Raw genomic sequence first — 21433 nt, forward strand, 5'->3', positions numbered from 1 at the left:
TACTACCATTGCTGCTGTGTAAGATGACTTGGGATCTGGGGTTTTCTTTTCTGTGCTTCGTTAATGGAGTTTAACACTATGACCTCAGTTGATAGTGATTGTGTAACTGGTTATCTTCAGTGGACTGGCCTGAGATACTCACCCGGTATTAGTAGTGCAAAAATGGCTGTACATTTCAGCTGGTGATTCATATTGCCTGTACCTTTTTCTGAAACAAATGAGGTGATCTGACAACTATTTCAGAGAAGGGGACATATCACAGCAGCTGGGGAGAGTGGATGATAAGGAAAGAATGATTAAGGTCTAATGTTGCTTTGATGACGAGAGTGGTAAATTTTGTGGTAAGGTCTTATGGGACAAAACTGCTAAGTTTATCAGTCTCTGACAACGAGAGTATTCATTACTATTGTAATCAACCCAACCTAGCATACAACAACATAAGAAATGGTAATGATCATAACAGTATTATTGAAAGGTTTCTTGCAACTGATCTCACTTCCAATTTAAAAAAAAAAAAAAAAAAAAAAAAAAAAAAAAAAAAAAAAAAATGCAACATATTCAGTTATATACATCTAGAGGTACTACATCAATGATACATGTTACATGTGGTGAAGAAATAATAACTAGGGTGGAAACTTCAAAAATTTTAATTGTCCATGATGATCAGTATTTATACTGGAAAAAACACATTCTTGAACTCTTAAAACAACTAATTTCAGCCACATTTGCACTTAAAACCACTGCAAATCTTGAAGAAAGGCAAATGGGTAAGTTAACATATTTTCACTCAATGATGTCCTATGGAATAATGTTCTGGAGTAATTCATCTATAGGAAGAAAAGAGGACGTCGTTATCAGGAGAAAGAAAAGTGGCATTCTACGGATCGGAGCGTGGAATGTCAGATTCCTTAATCGGGCAGGTAGGTTAGAAAATTTAAAAAGGGAAATGGATAGGTTAAAGTTAGATATAGTGGGTATTAGTGAAGTTCGGTGGCAGGAGGAACAAGACTTTTGGTCAGGTGATTACAGGGTTATAAATACAAAATCAAATAGGGGTAATGCAGGAGTAGGTTTAATAATGAATAAAAAAAATAGGAGTGCGGGTTAGCTACTACAAACAGCATAGGGAACGCATTATTGTGGCCAAGATAGACACAGAGCCCATGCCTACTACAGTAGTACAAGTTTATATGCCAACTAGCTCTGCAGATGATGAAGAAATTGAAGAAATGTATGACGAGATGAAAGAAATTATTCAGGTAGTGAAGGGAGATGAAAATTTAATAGTCATGGGTGACTGGAATTTGTCAGTAGGAGAAGGGAGAGAAGGAAACATAGTAGGTGAATATGGATTGGGGGGAATAAATGAAAGAGGAAGCCGCCTTGTAGAATTTTGCACAGAGCATAACTTAATCATAGCTAACACTTGGTTCAAGAATCATAAAAGAAGGTTGTATACCTGGAAGAATCCTGGAGATACTAAAAGGTATGAGATAGATTATATAATGGTAAGACAGAGATTTAGGAACCAGGTTTTAAATTGTAAGACATTTCCAGGGGCAGATGTGGATTCTGACTACAATCTATTGGTTATGAACTGCAGATTGAAACTGAAGAAACTGCAAAAAGGTGGGAATTTAAGGAGATGGGACCTGGATAAACTGAAAGAACCAGAGGTTGTAGAGAGTTTCAGGGAGAGCATAAGGGAACAATTGACAGGAATGGGGGAAAGAAATACAGTAGAAGAAGAATGGATAGCTCTGAGGGATGAAGTAGTGAAGGCAGCAGAGGATCAAGTAGGTAAAAAGACGAGGGCTAATAGAAATCCTTGGGTAACAGAAGAAATATTGAATTTAATTGATGAAAAGAGAAAATATAAAAATGCAGTAAATGAAGCAGGCAAAAAGGAATACAAACGTCTCAAAAATGAGATCGACAGGAAGTGCAAAATGGCTAAGCAGGGATGGCTAGAGGACAAATGTAAGGATGTAGAGGCTTGTCTCACTAGGGGTAAGATAGATACTGCCTACAGGAAAATTAAAGACCTTTGGAGAGAAGAGAACCACTTGTATGAATATCAAGAGCTCAGATGGAAACCCAGTTCTAAGCAAAGAAGGGAAGGCAGAAAGGTGGAAGGAGTATATAGAGGGTTTATACAAGGGCGATGTACTTGAGGACAATATTATGGAAATGGAAGAGGATGTAGATGAAGATGAAATGGGAGATAAGATACTGCGTGAAGAGTTTGACAGAGCACTGAAAGACCTGAGTCGAAACAAGGCCCTGGGAGTAGACAACATTCCATTAGAACTACTGATGGCCTTGGGAGAGCCAGTCATGACAAAACTCTACCATCCGGTGAGCAAGATGTATGAGACAGGCGAAATACCCTCAGACTTCAAGAAGAATATAATAATTCCAATCCCAAAGAAAGCAGGTGTTGACAGATGTGAAAATTACCGAACTATCAGTTTAATAAGTCACAGCTGCAAAATACTAACGCGAATTCTTTACAGACGAATGGAAAAACTGGTAGAAGCCGACCTCGGGGAAGATCAGTTTGGATTCCGTAGAAATGTTGGAACACGTGAGGCAATACTAACCTTACGACTTATCTTAGAAGAAAGATTATGAAAAGGCAAACCTACGTTTCTAGCATTTGTAGACTTAGAGAAAGCTTTTGACAACGTTAACTGGAATACTCTCTTTCAAATTCTGAAGGTGGCAGGGGTAAAATACAAGGAGGGAAAGGCTATTTACAATTTGTACAGAAACCAGATGGCAGTTATAAGAGTCGAGGGGCATGAAAGGGAAGCAGTGGTTGGGAAAGGAGTGAGACAGGGTTGTAGCCTCTCCCCGATGTTATTCAATCTGTATATTGAGCAAGCAGTAAAGGAAACAAAAGAAAAATTCGGAGTAGGTATTAAAATTCATGGAGAAGAAGTAAAAACTTTGAGGTTCGCCGATGACATTGTAATTCTGTCAGAGACAGCAAAGGACTTGGAAGAGCAGTTGAACGGAATGGACAGTGTCTTGAAAGGAGGATATAAGATGAACATCAACAAAAGCAAAACGAGGATAATGGAATGTAGTCAAATTAAATCGGGTGATGCTGAGGGGATTAGATTAGGAAATGAGACACTTAAAGTAGTAAAGGAGTTTTGCTATTTAGGGAGTAAAATAACTGATGATGGTCGAAGTAGAGGGGATATAAAATGTAGACTGGCAATGGCAAGGAAATCGTTTCTGAAGAAGAGAAATTTGTTAACATCTAGTATAGATTTAAGTGTCAGGAAGTCGTTTCTGAAAGTATTTGTATGGAGTGTAGCCATGTATGGAAGTGAAACATGGATGATAACCAGTTTGGACAAGAAGAGAATAGAAGCTTTCGAAATGTGGTGCTACAGAAGAATGCTGAAGATAAGGTGGGTAGGTCACGTAACTAATGAGGAGGTATTGAATAGGATTGGGGAGAAGAGAAGTTTGTGGCACAACTTGACTAGAAGAAGGGATCGGTTGGTAGGACATATTTTGAGGCATCAAGGGATCACAAATTTAGCATTGGAGGGCAGCGTGGAGGGTAAAAATCGTAGAGGGAGACCAAGAGATCAATACACTAAGCAGATTCAGAAGGATGTAGGTTGCAGTAGGTACTGGGAGATGAAGAAGCTTGCACAGGATAGAGTAGCATGGAGAGCTGCATCAAACCAGTCTCAGGACTGAAGACCACAACAACAAGGAAGAAAACTGTCATTGCTCAACAATGTGCTGTAAGAATGATATGTGGTGCTCACCCACAATAATATTTTAACTCTGTTAACAGATTTTGGTACGAGATTTATCTCACTGAGTCTAGCTCTAAGGTAAAAGAGAAGTGCATGTTGTTCAGTACCATGTTACTACAGTTTTCACTAGGTTTTTAATGGAAGGCAGTTTTAATTCCTTTCAGCTGATACCTGCTCTTTTCTTTATAGTGTGCTTACATTTTATGTCGGTGCCTGTATAGAAAGCCACTCACTTAATACCTTTAGCAGTCATTTTTTTTTCCATTCCCAATGAGAAAAACAAAAGGACCTCATTGGAATTTCAATATTTTAATTAGCTTTAAGGCTGCATGATACTGTGAACATTATATTATAAATAAGTTTGTGGTTTTGTCACATATTACTAATAAAATACCTGTTTTCCATGTACAAGTACTGTTGTAATGAAAGGACTGATGCTGTCCACTGTGTGGTGTAGTAAACTGCTGCAGTATCGCACAGTGACCCAGTACAGCAGGCTCCCGGCTTGTTGATAAAGTTTTGTTATGTGCTCCTCCACTGAAAATTGCAATAATTCACTCATTTGACTTTATGTATATGCACAGACCAGTAAAGAAGGTAAATAAAATGACTCTAGTGACTGAAACTGCCACATCTTCAAATTTTTATTCTCATTCATTATAAAACAAATGTTTATACTGATATTTCATAATGAATATTAATTTCTTGAGAGTTTATTTCAGTGGTCAGTTAATGATATTCAAATGTGACAAAAATAGTTAATAGTAATAGTAATAATAAGTTAACAGTAATAGTAATAGTAATAGTAATAATAATAATATTTGTTCAAGATCAAATAATCAACACAATCCCTGAAATAATACAGTTTCATGAAATCACACACATCATTCTTCTGAATATGTTAGGTAAGAATATCAACAGTGTAGGAAAATATGGATTGCTACTCACCGTAAAGATGACATGTTAAGTTGCAGACAGGCACAATTAAAAGACATTTACACAAAGCTTTCGGCCACAGCCTTCATCATCAAAAGAGAAACACACACCTTTCACACAAACAAGCAAGCACACCTCCTGCACACATGACTGCCAACTCCAGCAGAGGGTCCAGAAAGCAACTATCATGTGGGATGGAAGCAGCAATCTGGAGGGAGCAGGGAAATGGATGGAATAGTAGTGTAGGGGTGGGGGGAGAGAAGAACATTTCTGGCGGAGCATTCACCAACTAGAACGACAGCAGGTGCAGCATCAGGAGGATATAGGGCAGGGAGGTGGGGAAAAAAAGAGATGAGTGGGGAAAGATGGTGCATTGCCAGAGGGCAGCAGACAAAGAGGTTGGGAGATGATAGTGGGAAGGAGATGACAAAACAGAGAGGTGGAACTATCAGGTGGAGGGTGTGCAGTCAGTATGTTACTGTAGCTTGAGACCACAATAATTATGGGAGCAGAGAATGTGTCGTAAGGATAACTTCCATCTGCGTAGTTCAGAAATGCTGGTGGTGGAGGGGAGGGTCCAGATGGTTAGGATAGTGAAGCAGTCACTGAAGTCAAGTATGTTAAGTTCAGCTGTCCAGCAGGATGAACAGCCAATAGCAAAGTAGACCACCCTATGGCACAACATGCAGCTGAACATAAAAAGCTTGATTTCAATCACTGCTTCACTAACAGAGCTATCTGTATCCTCCCCTCCACCACATGCTTTTCTCAACTGCACTGAAAGGAGTGATCCTTACAACACATTCTACATTCCCATAATTATCCTGGGTTCAACCTACAGTAACATACTGTCCCCGCCCCTCAACGCAACAATTTCCAACTCCTCTGTCCTATCATCTCGTCCCCATTCTCGTCTCCCATCCCCTTTGTTTGCCACCTTCTGCCTGCCAATGCACCCGACTATCTTCCCCTGCTTCTCTCCATTATTTCCACCTCCCTGCCCCACAACCTGCTGACGCTGTGTTTATTGGAATTCTAGTCCCGGCATACTCTAGCAGACAGTGTTCTTCTCCCCCCCCCCCACCCCCCACCCCCACCCCCCACCCCACACACACACACACGTGATAGTTGCATTCTGGTCTGAGCTGCTGGAGGTGGTGCTTGCTTGTAAGTATGAATGGTAGATGTTTCTCTTTTGCTGAAGTGTGGCCAAAAGCTTTGTGTAAGTGTCTGTTAACTGCGCCTGTCTGAAACTTAACAAGTCATCTATAAGGTAAGTAGCAATTTATATTTTTCTGCACTGGCATATTACTATCTGGAGTTTTCACTGTTAGGTAAGAATATTGAAGTTTAGCATTTAGAAATTAGTTTTAATTTTTAAGACACATTTTACATTTGTTATAAATGAGGACAGAGTTACAATTAGTGTTTGTTTTACTCATCACCAGACTTCTTGACATTACGGAATACTATGCACCAAAAATCCTTTCAAAAACATTTCTATTTATTGTGCATGAAGAAAAAGAACTAATTTAGTCATAATATTTTAAGTTTTTTTTATTTGATAGTAGGATGGGCTGAGAGATTTCTATGATCACCAGGAAGTGCAATTTCTTTTTCATATAAAGCTGTTCTTTGTACTATACGGTATTTAATTTTACTCTAGTATTACGCTGATGCAGGTCATAACTTAAGTTTGATATCATTGTTCAAACAATATCACTTTTGTAATACATATTCTTCTAATGGTGAGCACACCCAATTTTGGAAACAGGTTACAATACAGTTCTTTAGGTTTGGTATCACAAAAAATAATGATTTCTGTTCCACATTATTCATGACATATTTAACTTTGCCTGTGCTGCAAATTTGCTTGTGTTGTTGCACCTCGTATTTCTACTGCATAGTAGAAAATATAATGGATTATCTGTCAGAATATGTTTAAGATTTTTTTATTGTTATTATTTGGTAGTAGGAAGGGATGAGAGATTTCTAGGCTCAACATAAAGAACATTTTCCACCCTAGAAAGCAGTTCTATTTGGTATACAGTTTTTATATTTTATTCTAGTATTCTGCTGATGCATGTCATAGCTTAAGTTTGGTTTCATAGTTTTCACAAGCAATATTGCTTTTGTAATATATACACTTTTAATGGTAAAAATATGAAATTTTGAAAGCAGGTTATGACATGATTAACTTTGGGTTTGGTGCTACAAATAATTCTGAGTTTTATTCTACAGTAGTAGCAATATGTTTACATTTGCTTCTGTTGTTGCATAGATAAAATTCGATGAGAACAATGCAGATTTTACCACATACAAATCTTTACAGTGTTTGCTGATGTCAAGAGTAAAATGGACATCACTTATTGTTAGTAAAAGTGATAGGAAGTAAGAAAAATAATACAGACCAGCATAATGTCACAGTACAGAACCAACACAGAAGTACAACTTGTAAGTCTCTACTAGTTACACTATGGACACCATCAAAGTTTTTCTACATGGCACCAAAGCCTCACACTATGAAGTGCTCTTAAAACATGCTTGGTTTCCTGTGTCTAAGTGCAACTTCACCTACATCAGCCTGCTCCAAAAACTCACTAAATTTCTTTCAAAATCATTCTTATTCTAATACTTTCCTGAGGAAATGCTTTTCACAGCACTGTACTAACAGTAAAACAACGGTGCAAGTTAGTAACTTACACCATTAATACTAGCAGTCAACACTGCTTCCATGTCACATCATAATCACTAAGTCAGAGTTGGAGATTCGAATCAAGTGTACTAACGGAATTCAAATAGCATCTGTTGTATCATGCAATTAACACACATTTGTGGAGAAGCACTTACATGACTGTTCTATCTGTGACTGTATAAAGTGTAAATCACAAATGCTAACACTTATGTTATGTTATCCAGGGAAATGTTACATTAATAGTTTGAGGATCCACTCTCTATGGAACAAAAAATATATCTAATCTAACCTTTGCTATTTTCCTCTCTTTTTCTCTTCTGCTTTTCCCTGTGTTTCACCATGTTTTTAGTAGTGATGCTGTAGATACATGGGGCCAATTCCTACCCACTTCATGAGGAAGTTTCTTAAACGGCACTGGCACTTTTACCTTAATGTGCAACTACATATACTCATGAATAGCGTTTGTGATTAACAATAAATATTAGATAATTTGAAATTGACATACACTTCCATATAAAGATATATGAGGGCTGTTCAAAAAGTAAGGCGACTTTTCAAATTGCATGCGCAATGTACATTCGATTATCGATCTCTTTTTTTGTTATGTTGGTACACATGTCCCAAACATGTTCACAGTTTCAAGTGTCCAGCATACTTCATTTGTTATTGACAGATAGAAAGGTTACATGTGTTTTAGTGTGCTAGGTGATTTTCAATTATTATAAAAAAATGGAGCAAAGAATTTGCCTAAAATTTTGTGTGAAAAATGGAAGCAAGTGCTCTAAAACACTTGAAATGGTGACAGTGGCAAGATGGCTGAGAAGGTGTCAATAACGAACCTTGCTCTGGATGCCCCGGCAAATCAACAACAGATGATCATGTTGAAGCTGTGAAGAAAATTGTTTTGGAAAATCATCGCATTACCTTAAGAGAAGTTGCTGAGGATGTTAGCATATCAGTTGGCTCATATCGTGCAATTTTTTGGATGTTTTGGGCATGAGACATGTTTCAGCGAAGTTTGTTTCAAAACTTCTCAATTATGATCAGAAGAACCGACGCATGAGCATCGCTCAGGAGCTCTTGAATGACATTAATGATGATCTTTGTTTCCTCAAAAGGGTCATAACCGGTGATGAAATGTGGGTTTATGGTTATGATGTGAAAACCAAAGCCCAATCATCCCAATTGAAGCATCCCAGAGAACCAAGATGGAAAAAAGCACGCCAAGTTCGATAAAATGTCAAAGTTTTGCTCCTTTTTTTTTTTTTCAATTAGAGTGCATCATGAATTTTTACCTCAAGGTTGTATGGTCAATAAGGAGTATTACCTTGTCATTATGTGCTGTTTATGAGAAGCAATACACAAAAAATGTCCAGAATTGTGGAAAAACAATTCATGGCTTTTGCATCATGACAACGTACTGCTCATTCATCGGTGCTTGTGAGAGATTTTTTTGGCTAAAAACAACATGACAATCATGCCTCAGCCACCATATTCACTGGGTTTGGCCACCTGCGACTATTTCTTGTTCCCAAAAGTGAAGAGACCTATGAAAGGACGAATATTTTCAACGATTGAGGAAATAAAAGCTGCATCACTGGAAGTACTCAAGGCTGTACCAAAAAGTGCTTATGAGAAGTGCTTTGCGGATTGGAGGAAGTGTTGGCGCAAGTGTATTGTATCTGAGGGGGTTTACTTTGAAGGGGACAACATGAATAATTTTTCATAAAAATATGGAGCCACCTTGTGATTCCATAGATTTTGAAGATCTCGCACTCAGGACTTCTTCTCTTCAACCTACATATTTTTGGAGATTCATGGATGATATTTTTATTATTTGGCCACATGGAATGGAAGCTCTTAATCGGTTTTTCGATCATTTTAACTGTCTTCATCCACACATCAAATTTTTGATGGAAATTGAAAAAGATGGCAAATTACCTTTCTTGGATGTTATAGTACATAAAAAAGAAAATGGTACCTTGGGACATGGTGTATACTGTAAACCCACACACACACACAGGCTGTTATCTTCATACTACGAGTTATCATCCACCACATCAGTGCATGGGAGTTCTCCGTACATTAGCCAAGAGAGCTTATGCCATTTCTGATTCTGAAAATTTGATACATGATCTGGATCATTTTAAGGCTGTCTTCAAGCTCAACGGATATATCGATCATCAAATTAATCGTGCTTTTCAGTTTGGACCATCAAGTGAACCAGCACTGGACACTAGTAAATCAGTTGCTTTTCTACCCTTTGCTGGAAGTATTTCTTCAAAAATTTCTAGAATTCTCAGGAAATATTATATTAAAAGTTTATTTTTGCCTTTGGCCAAGACTAGAGCCCTGTTTGGATTTGTTCAAGATGATTTGTGATTGAGAAAGCCTGGAGTTTATAAAATTCCCTGCCACTGTGGAAAGGTCCACATTGGACAGACTATTAGCATTGTTCATGACCAATGTGTGGAACACTGGCATCACATATGTTTGCTCCAGCCTGAAAAATCTGCCGTCACCGAACATTGTCTCAATGAAGGGCATAACACGTTGTTTAAGGAGAGGGAAATTGTTGCTCTGGCTCTTCGTTGCTGGGATTGAATGCTCAAGAAATCCATCGAAATATGATTATCTGATGACATTATTAATAGAGATAAAGGTTTTCCTTTGAGCAAGATATGAAACCCTATTTTACCTGATATAAAACAACAACGGTCTGGTGTTCGACCCGTTATACCTTAATTTGCGATTTATCACTTTCATCAGTTTCTACCACTGGCAGTGCTGTAATTCTTCGCTTCGCAGGAGGCAGCTCTTCCACATTTCACGCAGGCGCAGTGACCTGTGCCTGGCATATAAAAGAGCTGCCATTTCTGATGTTCATTCAGTTCTAGTGTGATTGGGTACTCAGCGATTGCACCTGAAGATCGTGACCAGCCGTACCACCAAAATATCATGTACTAAAGATGATCATATCCGGCAGCATACCCGTGAGGAGCATAAACATATAAAGTCACCTTACTTTTTAAACACACCTCATATAACATTAATATTTTCACAGAATTTTCATCTATACATAAGATTATACTTAAATTATGTATTCTCTCACCAAATCAATAAAAGATGAATACCAGCAATGAAATAAGAGTGATACTTAAAAATATATGAAAATGTATTCAATAAAAGACAAGAAAATCTGGATTATGTGGTTGCCGTACCCAGCACTGCTAAAACAAGTCTTCATACTTCCAATGATAATTATTGTTGTTTTTATGGGATTCAGTGTGAAGACTGGTTTGATACTGCTTTTCACACTAGTCTATCCCGTGCAGGCCTTTACATCTCTGCATAACTACCTGTCAAGTGTGTGTCCAATCAGCATTACGTTCATACGGCAGCATGTGTGAGAGAGAGGATGAATAAACTTTGGCACAGCTTGGCAGAAGTTGCTGAAGATGATCAACACTACCTAGCCTAATGACACAGACATTTGTGTGGCCTGTGTATCCACATGGAAACCACACACATGTGCAAAGGCCACGAAGTTGCAGTGTACACAGGCTCAATGTTGTTCTGTAGGCCTTGTACTGTGTTATGACACAGCTAATCCTAATGTTTCCTTACCCATGTGGAAGGGGCCATATCTCTGTTAGATTGCAATCACTGAGTGCACACCCACTTGGAAACAAGTAAGATGCAGCCACATAAATAGTGAATGATGGGGAAGAACTGTCACTCACAGGGCTCGTCATGTAAACACATTGCTGTACTGCTTACTTTAGTCAAACTCAGGACTCCCACTACAATGTCTGTCTCTCACACTTCCCTTCATCACTAGAATAACATTTCCATGGTGCTTCAAGTTGTGTGCTATCGTGCAGTTTCTTCTTTTAACCGACTTGTGTCATAAATTTCTTTTCTCCATAGTACAAAGCAATACCTCCTCATTAGCCATTCATTTTATCCACATAATATTCAGTATTCTCCTGTAGCACAACATTTCAAAAGCTTCTATTCTCGTATTGATTGAATTGCTTATCATCCATGTTTCACTTATCTACAAAGCTACATTAAAGACAAATACCTTCACAACAAAATTCCTAACATTTAATCTATACCCTATGTTACTGAATTTCTCTTTCAACAGCTTGGGAATTCCTCTGAGTGACACCTCACTTAGATGGAAAACAGTAAGGAAAATAAGTGAGGAAGCTATTCAAACGTTCAGATCATGTCTTCAGCATTCTGACTGGACATCTGTTTATCTAGCAGAAACTGCTAACTCAAAATACAATTTATTCACAAATGAGATAGCAGGTACCTTTGAAAGTGTATTTCCAAAAAAGTCATACAGAGTCCAACCTGCTAGGTCTGCAAAAAAACCATGGCTCACTAAGGGCATCATAGCTTCCTGTCAGAGAAAAAGACAACTCTACATAGCATCAAAGACTTCTAACAACCCTGCTCAGCTAAAACATTATAAACTCTACTGTAAAATTCTTGCCAAAGTAATTAAAAACTCTAAAAGTATGTGTATAGAATCTGAAATTACTAATTCTGAAAATAAAATTAAAACAATCTGGAATGTGATAAAGAGAGAAACAGGGACTGTAGACTACACCAAAGACAAAAATATTGTTTTAACTGTTGACAACTCAGAGATAACTAATAGTGAGGAAATTGCTGAAATCTTTAACCAACATTTTTTAACTGTCCCAACACAGATAGGTTGCCATGGTTCTGTAGATAAAGCTGCCTGTATAATGAAAAATAATTTTCCAGAACCTTTCAGTCAAATAAGTGTGCTTCCCATTACTGCCAATGAAATCAAAAAAATCATACAGTCTTTGAAAAATAAACATTCTGCTGGTATCGACGATATTTCAAGCAAGCTGTTGAAGGCTTGCTGTAGTGAAGTGACCGAAGTTTTGTCTCACATCTGCAACACATCCATGCAACAAGGAGTGTTTCCAGACAGAATGAAATACTCTGTTGTCAGGCCCCTGTACAAAGCAAGGGGATACTACAAATGTGTCAAACTATCACCCTATCTCTCTATTAACAACATTTTCAAAAGTCCTAGAAAAAGCTGTGTACAACAGGATTGTGGCACACCTTGGTGACCTGAACATCATTTGTTGTGACTCGCCGATCATTTAAAGTGCCGCCGCGCAATTACGCACGTCCTCTACGTGCGGCGCTGTCTGCCTGCCAGCCATGCAGCATCGGCGCCACCTAAGCGGCCAGCCGAGCAGCGGCCGCTAGACTGAGAGTCAGTGCTTATCTGAATGCTAACGTGTACACATGTTAACTTACTCTGTGACATTTAGGTGTTGTAGTGTCGTTCCTAAATATACTTGTTAAACTAGAAGTTCTAACAATTGGCGACGAGGTAGTGGATTTTTCCTTTTCACCGTTGACTCACAGGGTTCCATGGCTACTGTCGAGAAACTCTTGCAAAATCTCCTTGAACAGCAAACGCTTCTAACGGCGGCGATTCGCGATTTCGTCGCGGCGTCAAATGCGGGCCGGTTCTCGTCGTTGGCTGTACCTCCTTTTCCTCCTTACGACGAGACGGCGGAAGACTGGTCGGATTATGAAAAACGTCTTCGACAGCACTTCTTGGCATTTTATGTCTCGGACGAACAAGCATGTAAGTCTAGGTTCCTTTCCTGGATTTCGCCTCAAATGTATCGGTTGTTGTCGCAATTGGCCCCTTTGAAGGATCCTGCGTCTTTGTCCTTTGCTGAAATGTGTTCCCTTCTGTCGGTCTATTTTCAAAAGCAAACGCATGTGGTAGCCTCTCGTGTTGCCTTTTATCGTTGTCACAAACAACCCAATCAATCTTATCGCGCTTGGGCTGCTGAACTTCACGGCCTCAGTCGAAAGTGTCACTTTGTTACTGATGTTTACAAAGAATCCTATGCCGATTCCATGGTACGGGATGCTATTATCCGGTCGGCGCCCGACAAAGAAGTTCGGCAACGTGCCCTTCAGTTGGCGAATCCGACTTTAGATGAAGTTCTCTCCATTGCGCAGTCTTTTGAAATTTCTCGCGCCGCTGGGGCACAAATAGAAGCGTGGGGTGACGTCGGGGAAATACAACCTCTGTGCGCTGTTGACGACGCGCGCGGCGCGTCCCCGCCGGCCGACGTGGCCGCCGTGCGCTCCCACGCGCAGCCTCGGCCTAGCCGTAAACAAACCCCTAAGAAACTGCAGCAAAATCCCCGGCAACTTCCTTCATGTCCAAGGTGTTTTACGAAACATTCACGCGAGGATTGTCCACGTTGGGCTGTGTGTCACAATTGCAAAAAGAAAGGTCACGTGTCTTCCGTTTGTAAATCCGACCGCATAAATGACGTCCATGAACATGACGCTGATTCTGATTCTGTGTTGTCTGTCAATTGCACTTCTTCCCTTTCCGGGAAGTTATTCCTCACTGTCCAAATCCTTGGTCGAGATGTTCGCATGCAAGTGGATACCGGTTCTGCCGCCACTATAATTAATTCTCAGACGTATCTTCAGCTGGGTTCTCCACTCCTGTCCCCTGTCACTCGGCAATTACGGACGTACAATAAACAGAAGATTTCTCTCTTGGGACAGTTTAATGCTGAGGTATCTTACAAATCCGTCGTTCGCACTGTTCCCATATTTGTGGTCGACCAGGGCAGCGCAGAAAATCTTTTTGGTTTCAATGCCTTCCGCGTTTTTGGGTTCTCCATAGATGACTCTGTCAATATTGTCTCTGACGCTATTCCTTATGCTAAACTGGATTCTTTGTCGACGACCTTTTCGTCCATTTTTTCTCCTGCGTTAGGCCGTGCACACGACTTTGAAGCTCATATCACGCTCAAACCCACTGCTCGGCCTAAGTTTTTTCGGGCTCGGCCCATTCCTGTGGCCCTTCGTGATCGGGTCAAACAGGAGTTGGATCGTCTCACTACTTCAGGGGTCTTGCTTCCTGTCACTTCCAGTGAGTGGTCCTCTCCTGTCGTTGTAGTTGCCAAGCCCAATGGTGCTATTCGTCTCTGTGGCAATTTCAAAGCCACGGTAAATGCTCAATGCCTCATCGACACTTACCCTATGCCCCGTCCTGAAGAACTGTTCACTAAACTCGCTGGAGGGCAGTATTTTTCTAAAATTGACCTGTCAGAAGCTTAACATCAACTTCCTCTCGACGCTGCTTCCCGGCAGTTTCTGGTCCTTAACACGCCTTTCGGCCTCTATCAATACCAACGCCTGCCATTCGGGGTTGCTAGCGCCCCTGCTCTCTTTCAGCGATTCTTGGAACAATTATTGCTCCCTGTCCCTGGGTGTATCAATTACATGGACGACATTGTAGTCACGGGCTCCACCACTGACGAACATCTTCAAAATCTCCACACACTTTTTACTGTCTTACAGACTGCAGGTCTTAAGTGTAACCTTCAGAAATCACAATTTTTTCAGGCATCTATCACGTACTTGGGGTTTCAACTCTCTAGGGATGGTATTCGTCCGCTTCAACAAACTGTCGCTGCGATCGATGCCCTTCCTCGCCCTACGTCTGTTAAGGAACTGCAGGCCTTCTTGGGGAAAATAGCATACTATCACAAGTTTTTACCGTCTGCAGCGTTGGTGGTTCAGCCGTTGCATCGCCTGTTGCATAAAAACGTGCCTTTTCACTGGTCCGCGTCATGTGACGTAGCTTTCCAGAAATTGAAGACTATGCTGATACAGGCCCCGTGCCTAGCTACTTATCGACCTGGCCAACATCTTGTCCTTGCAACAGACGCCTCTCAATACGGGGTTGGGGCAGTCCTTGCGCACCGTTTTTCTGACGGTTCGGAACAACCCATTGCTTATGCCTCCAAAACGCTCACGGATGCCCAACAAAAGTATTCTCAGATTGAGAAAGAAGCTTTGGCCATCATTTATGCTCTTCATAAGTTTGGTGTTTTTCTCTATGGCACAAAATTTCATCTTGTTACGGATCATAAACCACTTGTTTCCTTGTTTCACCCATCAACGTCACTTCCCGACAAGGCTGCACACCGCCTCCAGCGTTGGGCTCTTTACTTGTCCCGTTTCAACTATGAGATTCATTTCCGGCCAACGGCTCAGCATGCGAATGCTGATGCTTTGTCTCGCCTCCCCATGGGCCCTGATCAGGCATTCGATAGGGATGAACTTTTGTGTTTCCACCTGGATGTTGCCGAGCAGCGGGTTGTGGACGGGTTCCCCATCACTGGGGACAGGCTGGCGGCTGCTACGGGTTCTGACCCTACCCTCTCCCGGGTTCTACGCTGTATTCAGACGGGTTGGCCTGATCGCCCGTCCGCTAAGACTTCTGATCCGTTGCGGAACTACTACCCTTTGCGCTACCGCCTCACGGCTAGGGATGGTGTTATCCTCCTCTCCACTGACAATGTTTCGCCGCGTGTTGTGGTCCCCGCGTCTTTGCGTGCTTCGGTCTTGCGCCTCCTTCACCAGGGGCACTGGGGTGTGTTGCGCACCAAATCTCTGGCGCGCCGTCATGTGTACTGGCCTGGCATCGACTCTGAAATCGTACACATGGTCGCTGCCTGCGGCCCTTGTGCGTCACAGGCCGCTGCCCCGAAGTCATCTTTGTCACCGTGGCCTTCGCCTGAGAAGCCCTGGGAGCGCATTCATGCTGATTTTGCGGGACCCTTTTTAGGTACTTATTGGCTCCTCGTAATTGACGCCTACTCTAACTTTCCTTTCATTGTCCGTTGCACGTCACCTACCACCGCGGCAACCACCAGTGCTCTCGCCCGCATTTTTTCTTTGGAAGGCCTCCCCTCTACTCTTGTTACTGATAATGGTCCGCAATTTGCCTCTTCTGACTTTGCGGATTTTTGTGCTCGTCACGGTGTTACGCATGTCACGGCCCCGCCGTTCCATCCACAATCCAACGGTGAGGCTGAACGACTGGTCCGCACGTTTAAGGCTCAAATGCGGAAACTTCTGACTTCTTCTGCTGCTGATGAGGCGCTTCACCAGTTCCTGGCGTCTTACCGTTTCACCCCCATGGGCGATCACAGCCCGGCTGAGCTCTTACATGGCCGACAGCCCCGCACTCTACTTCATCTTCTGCGGCCTCCCACCTCCCGGCCGCGGGTGCCGTCACTTGGCCGGTTCACCGCCGACGACCTCGTCTGGGTACGGGGATATGGCAGGCGGCCAAAATGGAGCCCGGGTCGCATCTTAAGACACCGTGGCAGATGCCTGTATGAAATCCAGATGGACACAGGTGTTGCAGTGCGTCATTCGGACCAGCTTCGGCCTCGGGTGCCAACAACACCTGTTCCGAATGCCGCCACACCACCCTTGACTCTCCCTGATGCTCGGGATCTTGGCACATCTCCATACTCACAACGCCGCCCTCTACCCGTCATCGCGATGCCAGCACCAGAACGGATGCCACCAGACGACGTGCCCATGCGGGAACCGGAGGACCAACCAGTGTCAGAGTACATCTGCTCGCCTCCTCCTCCAACAGACGCTGACGCATCGCCCATGTCTCCTGTCATATCAACTGGACTTGCTGCAACAGGCAGATTGGTGCGTGGGGCTCCAGCAAATTCGACCCCTACGTCTCCTGTCATCTCGACCCGTTATCATCGGGGACACTTCCGTCCGTATGGGAAGCCTCCTCCTCGAGACTTTACGTCGAGTCACACAACGCCTATGGATGTCAGCCATCTCCAGGACACATCCATCAAGACCAGTGCAACAATTTCAAAGGGGGGAAAAGTGTTGTGACTCGCCGATCATTTAAAGTGCCGCCGCGCAATTACGCACATCCTCTACGTGCGGCGCTGTCTGCCTGCCAGCCATGCAGCAGCGGCGCCACCTAAGCGGCCAGCCGAGCAGCGGCCGCTAGACTGAGAGTCAGTGCTTATCTGAACGCTAACGTGTACACATGTTAACTTACTCTGTGACATATATGTGTTGTAGTGTCGTTCCTAAATATACTTGTTAAACTAGAAGTTCTAACATCATTAACAGTTAGCAGTTTGGTTTTCAAAAGGGAGTTTCAATAGATAACGCAATTTTCTCATTCACAAATGATGTTCTAGAGTCTATAAACAGCAAGAGGCTGCCAATTGGTCTTATGCGACCTATCAAAGGCGTTCGACTGTGTAGATCACCAGATACTCTTCAAGAAGGCCTGTCATTATGGAATTACAGGACCTGTAGGGAACTGGTTAAAATCGTACCTCAAAAATAGGAAGCAGAAGATTATTCTAGATGTTTCAGATAGTGTATCACAATGTATAGTGGACTCTGAGTGGGGAATTGTGCAGCATGGAGTGCCACAGGGATCAGTGCTTGGGCCCTTGCTGTTCCTCATATATGTTAATGACCTGCCTTTATCCATCAATAAGCAGTGTAAATTTACAATGTTCGCTGATGATACGAGCATTGTGGTGGATAATGTGTCAACTACTGACTTAGAATCCGAGGTAAATGATATCCTTAAAGAAGTTCTGGGTTGGTTTAGTATTAACTCCCTTTCAATAAACCTGAAAAAAAAAAAAAAAAAAAAAAAAAAAAAAAAAAAAATCCAGTTCCAGACAACCCACAAAAACCCAAAAGAAATCGTTATCACACAGAATGATCAGATGATAAAGCAAGTGTACTTATCAAAATTCATAGGCGTATACATGGACAGTAGGCTGAACTGGGAACATCACGTTCTACAAACACTAAAACGGCTGACGTCGGCAACATTTGCTTTACGAATTTTGTCACGCTTCAATGACATTACCATCTCAAAGTCAGCTTACTTTGGCTATTTTCATTCAGTCATGTGTTATGGCATCATCTTCTGGGGCAATACACCTGCCGCAAAGAAAATCCTCACAGCACAAAAAAGAGCAATAAGAATCATTTGTGGTGTACCCCCACAACCCTCATGTCGAAATCTTTTTAAACGACTTGAAATACTGACAGCAACATCTCAGTACATATATTCACTGATGTGCTTCATAATAAATAACCCCACTCTGTATGAAACGAATTGCCTACATCATGAACATAACACCAGAAGAAAAGAGGATTTCCACTGTGAGTTAAAGAACTTGACACTTATTCAGAAAGGGGTAAAGTACGCTGGAACGAAAATTTTCAATTCCCTACCCAACAGCATCAAAAGTATAAGGAGTAGTACATCAGTATTTAAACGTAGCTTGAAAAATTATTTACTTGAGACCTCACTTTATTCACTAGAGGAATTCTTTCAGAGAAATGAGTAAAACCCAGATTGGAAAGATGTTTTTAAATTTTTTTACACTGTTTACTGTTAAACTAATGTAATAATGCCCTAATGTAAAAATTCCTGTTTTTCTCATTTCCATTTTTGGGTCACTTTTAAACCCAAAGTGGGAAGTTTTGATTACTGTTCAAGGTTAAAATAAATGCAATAATGCCCTAAATATGAAACTGCTATCTTCACATTTATGTTGACTTGTTTTTAAGCTAATAAGTATGACTTTTGTGCACTGTTATTAATACTATAACAATGTCTTTATTCTATGTATTTTATTATATATATTGACACGTTCCACATCTGAGTGACTTGCTCACATGTACAGATCTATGGAACAAGTATATAAATAAATAAATAAATAATAAATGTTTCTCTTGCTATGCACAATCTGCATATTATATCCTCTCTACTTTGGCCATTGCCACTTATTCTGCTGCCCAAATAATGGAACTCATTGGCTACTTTTAGTCTCTCATTTCCCAATCTAATTCCCTCAGGACCATCTGATTCAATTTGTCAACACACCATTGCTTTTTACTTTGGCTGATTTTCCTCTTATAAATTTCTTTCAAGACACTGTTCATTTCGTTCAACTTTTCTTCCAAGTCATTTGCAGCATGTGACAGTATTATGGTCTGCAGTGTCATCAACAAATCTCAAAGTTTTAATTTATTCTCCCTGAATTTTAGTTTCCTTCAAAGCTTGCACAATGTATACATTGAATAACTACAGGGATAAGCTAAAATTCTGTCTCACTACCTCCTTGACTATTGTTTCCCTTTTATGTCCTTCAACTCATAACTGCAGTCTGATTTATATAAAACTTCCAGATAACCTTTCACTCCCTAAATCTTATCTCTGCCATCTTCAAAATATCAAAGCGTATATTCCAATGAACACTGCCAAAAGCTTTCTCTAAATTTACAAATGCTATAAACACAAGTTTGCAGGATTTTACTTCTTTAGCCTATATTCTAAGGTAAGTCAAAGGATCGATATTACCCAGCATGTTCCCAAATTTCTCCAGAAACTAAACTGATCTTACCCAAGGTTGTTTTCTATCAGTTTTTCATTTTTCTGTACATAATTTGCAAAAGTATTTTCCAATTACAATTTATTACACCAAGGAGTCAGTAATGTTCAAACTTGTCAGTAACTGACTTTGTCAGAATTGGGATAACTATTATAATTCCACAAATATTTGTTGGTGAATAAACATCAATTGAGATGTAAAACATTAGTGAAAATTCCTGGATGGAGTAATACACAAAATAAGGGAAAGGCAACCATTCACCCAAAGTGGATCAAAGCATGGGCACAGTAATACGTGACAGAATACAGCATTCACACCGGCTTTCAAGCACTAGCTCTTCTACTAGCAATAGTACACACATTCATGCACACAACTGCACAGACATCCAAACACACACTCCTGTGGCCACAGCAAGACTGTTAAAGTTAAAGCAAACCAGTGTATATTCAAAGAAAAGAAGCTAATAAAAATAATATAAAAATATAACAACCAAAAAGATGTAACCAAATGGATAATTTGAAAACTTAAAATTTCACTTGTATACAGACAATAATAATCTTATCTGTTAGTGTGAAAACTATGAATGATTAATCCTATCTGTTAATGTGGGAACTATGAATGAAATTGCTATTTTGATTATCTGTAAGCAGAGTGCCAGTAAAACTGTCAGGATATCTTCAGTTTTGTAGCTCAGTTTGTTCTTTGGTAAGTGTATCTGGTTAAATTTTAAAATGACTCAACTTTTGATTTTTTTCTAGAATTTTTATTTTCTTTCCTTTTTTGCATGATGAAGGATTTTGAATTTATCACAAATGTTTTGGGATGTGTGTTTGTTGTATTTGAGACTGTTATATCCGTGAGTAAAGCCAAGTCTGAAGTACATAGTTAATAACAAAACGGGCAACTGTTAATAACAAAAGAGGCAACAGTAAGGTCTTTAGACGTGGCGAGAGGAGCCACAGACCCGGTAGTGGGCTGGCCAACACTGGGCTGATGAGTGGCTGGATTTGATAACAAGTTAAAAGCTACAAAAGCACAAAGAGGGCTGATGCACTTCTGACAATGGGGTCCTTGATAAGGATTGGACTTAAAGTTAATATACAAACAGCACTTCTGTTTAGAGAGAGAGAGAGAGAGAGAGGATGGGGCAAGAGTGAGAAAGAGAGAGGGCCTTCTGGTGGGGACAGCACTACATTGTGAGAACCCAATACAGGGCTTAGGACGCAGTGTGTGACCATATTAAGAGAGGCGTATTTACCCCTCCACCCAGCCTCTGAAGAACCACTGAAGAATAGTGTAAATTTACAGGCAATAAGGAGGCAAGTAGCCCTCGACATTACGTCTTGGCAATAGCTGGCGGGGTCAAAGGAAAAAAGTGAACAAAACTCAGCAGTAGGACACTCTGAGAGGAGAAGAGATCGGCAGGATAGCACTAGAGAGAAGTTGAGGATACTCTGACGCAAAGTGCTGCACGCAAGCAGCTGTTTTCAGTGTAAAGAATATGCAGACATTATAATATTTAACACTGAATGAGTGCAGGGAGTTGAGTGTAGCACACAATGTAGTAGAAAAGTAGACTGTGTAGGTGGGTGGGCGGAGGGGTGGGTGGAAGATAGAACAGTAGAACAGAAAGAGAGAAAGAAAGAGAGGAAGGGAGACTGCCAGGAGGGAAACATGATTTTAAATTAACAGGATGAGGGGGACAG

At 41.0% G+C, this 21433-nt stretch overlaps 1 protein-coding gene across 5 annotated transcripts in view; it reads right to left on the reverse strand.

Annotated features, from left to right (window-relative positions):
- The window catches only part of LOC126263736 (probable phosphorylase b kinase regulatory subunit beta), a 195025-nt gene that overhangs the window by 67907 nt on the left and 105685 nt on the right, over positions 1 to 21433 (reverse strand). For all 5 annotated transcript variants that reach the window (XM_049960911.1, XM_049960910.1, XM_049960912.1 and 2 more), the window contains one exon: positions 4180 to 4322. In XM_049960911.1, coding sequence (XP_049816868.1) covers positions 4180 to 4322 — 143 coding nt within the window. The remainder of the gene's footprint in view (positions 1 to 4179; positions 4323 to 21433) is intronic.

Source organism: Schistocerca nitens, chromosome 6, assembly GCF_023898315.1.
Source record: "Schistocerca nitens isolate TAMUIC-IGC-003100 chromosome 6, iqSchNite1.1, whole genome shotgun sequence".
In the NCBI taxonomy this organism is placed as follows: Eukaryota; Metazoa; Arthropoda; class Insecta; order Orthoptera; family Acrididae; genus Schistocerca; species Schistocerca nitens.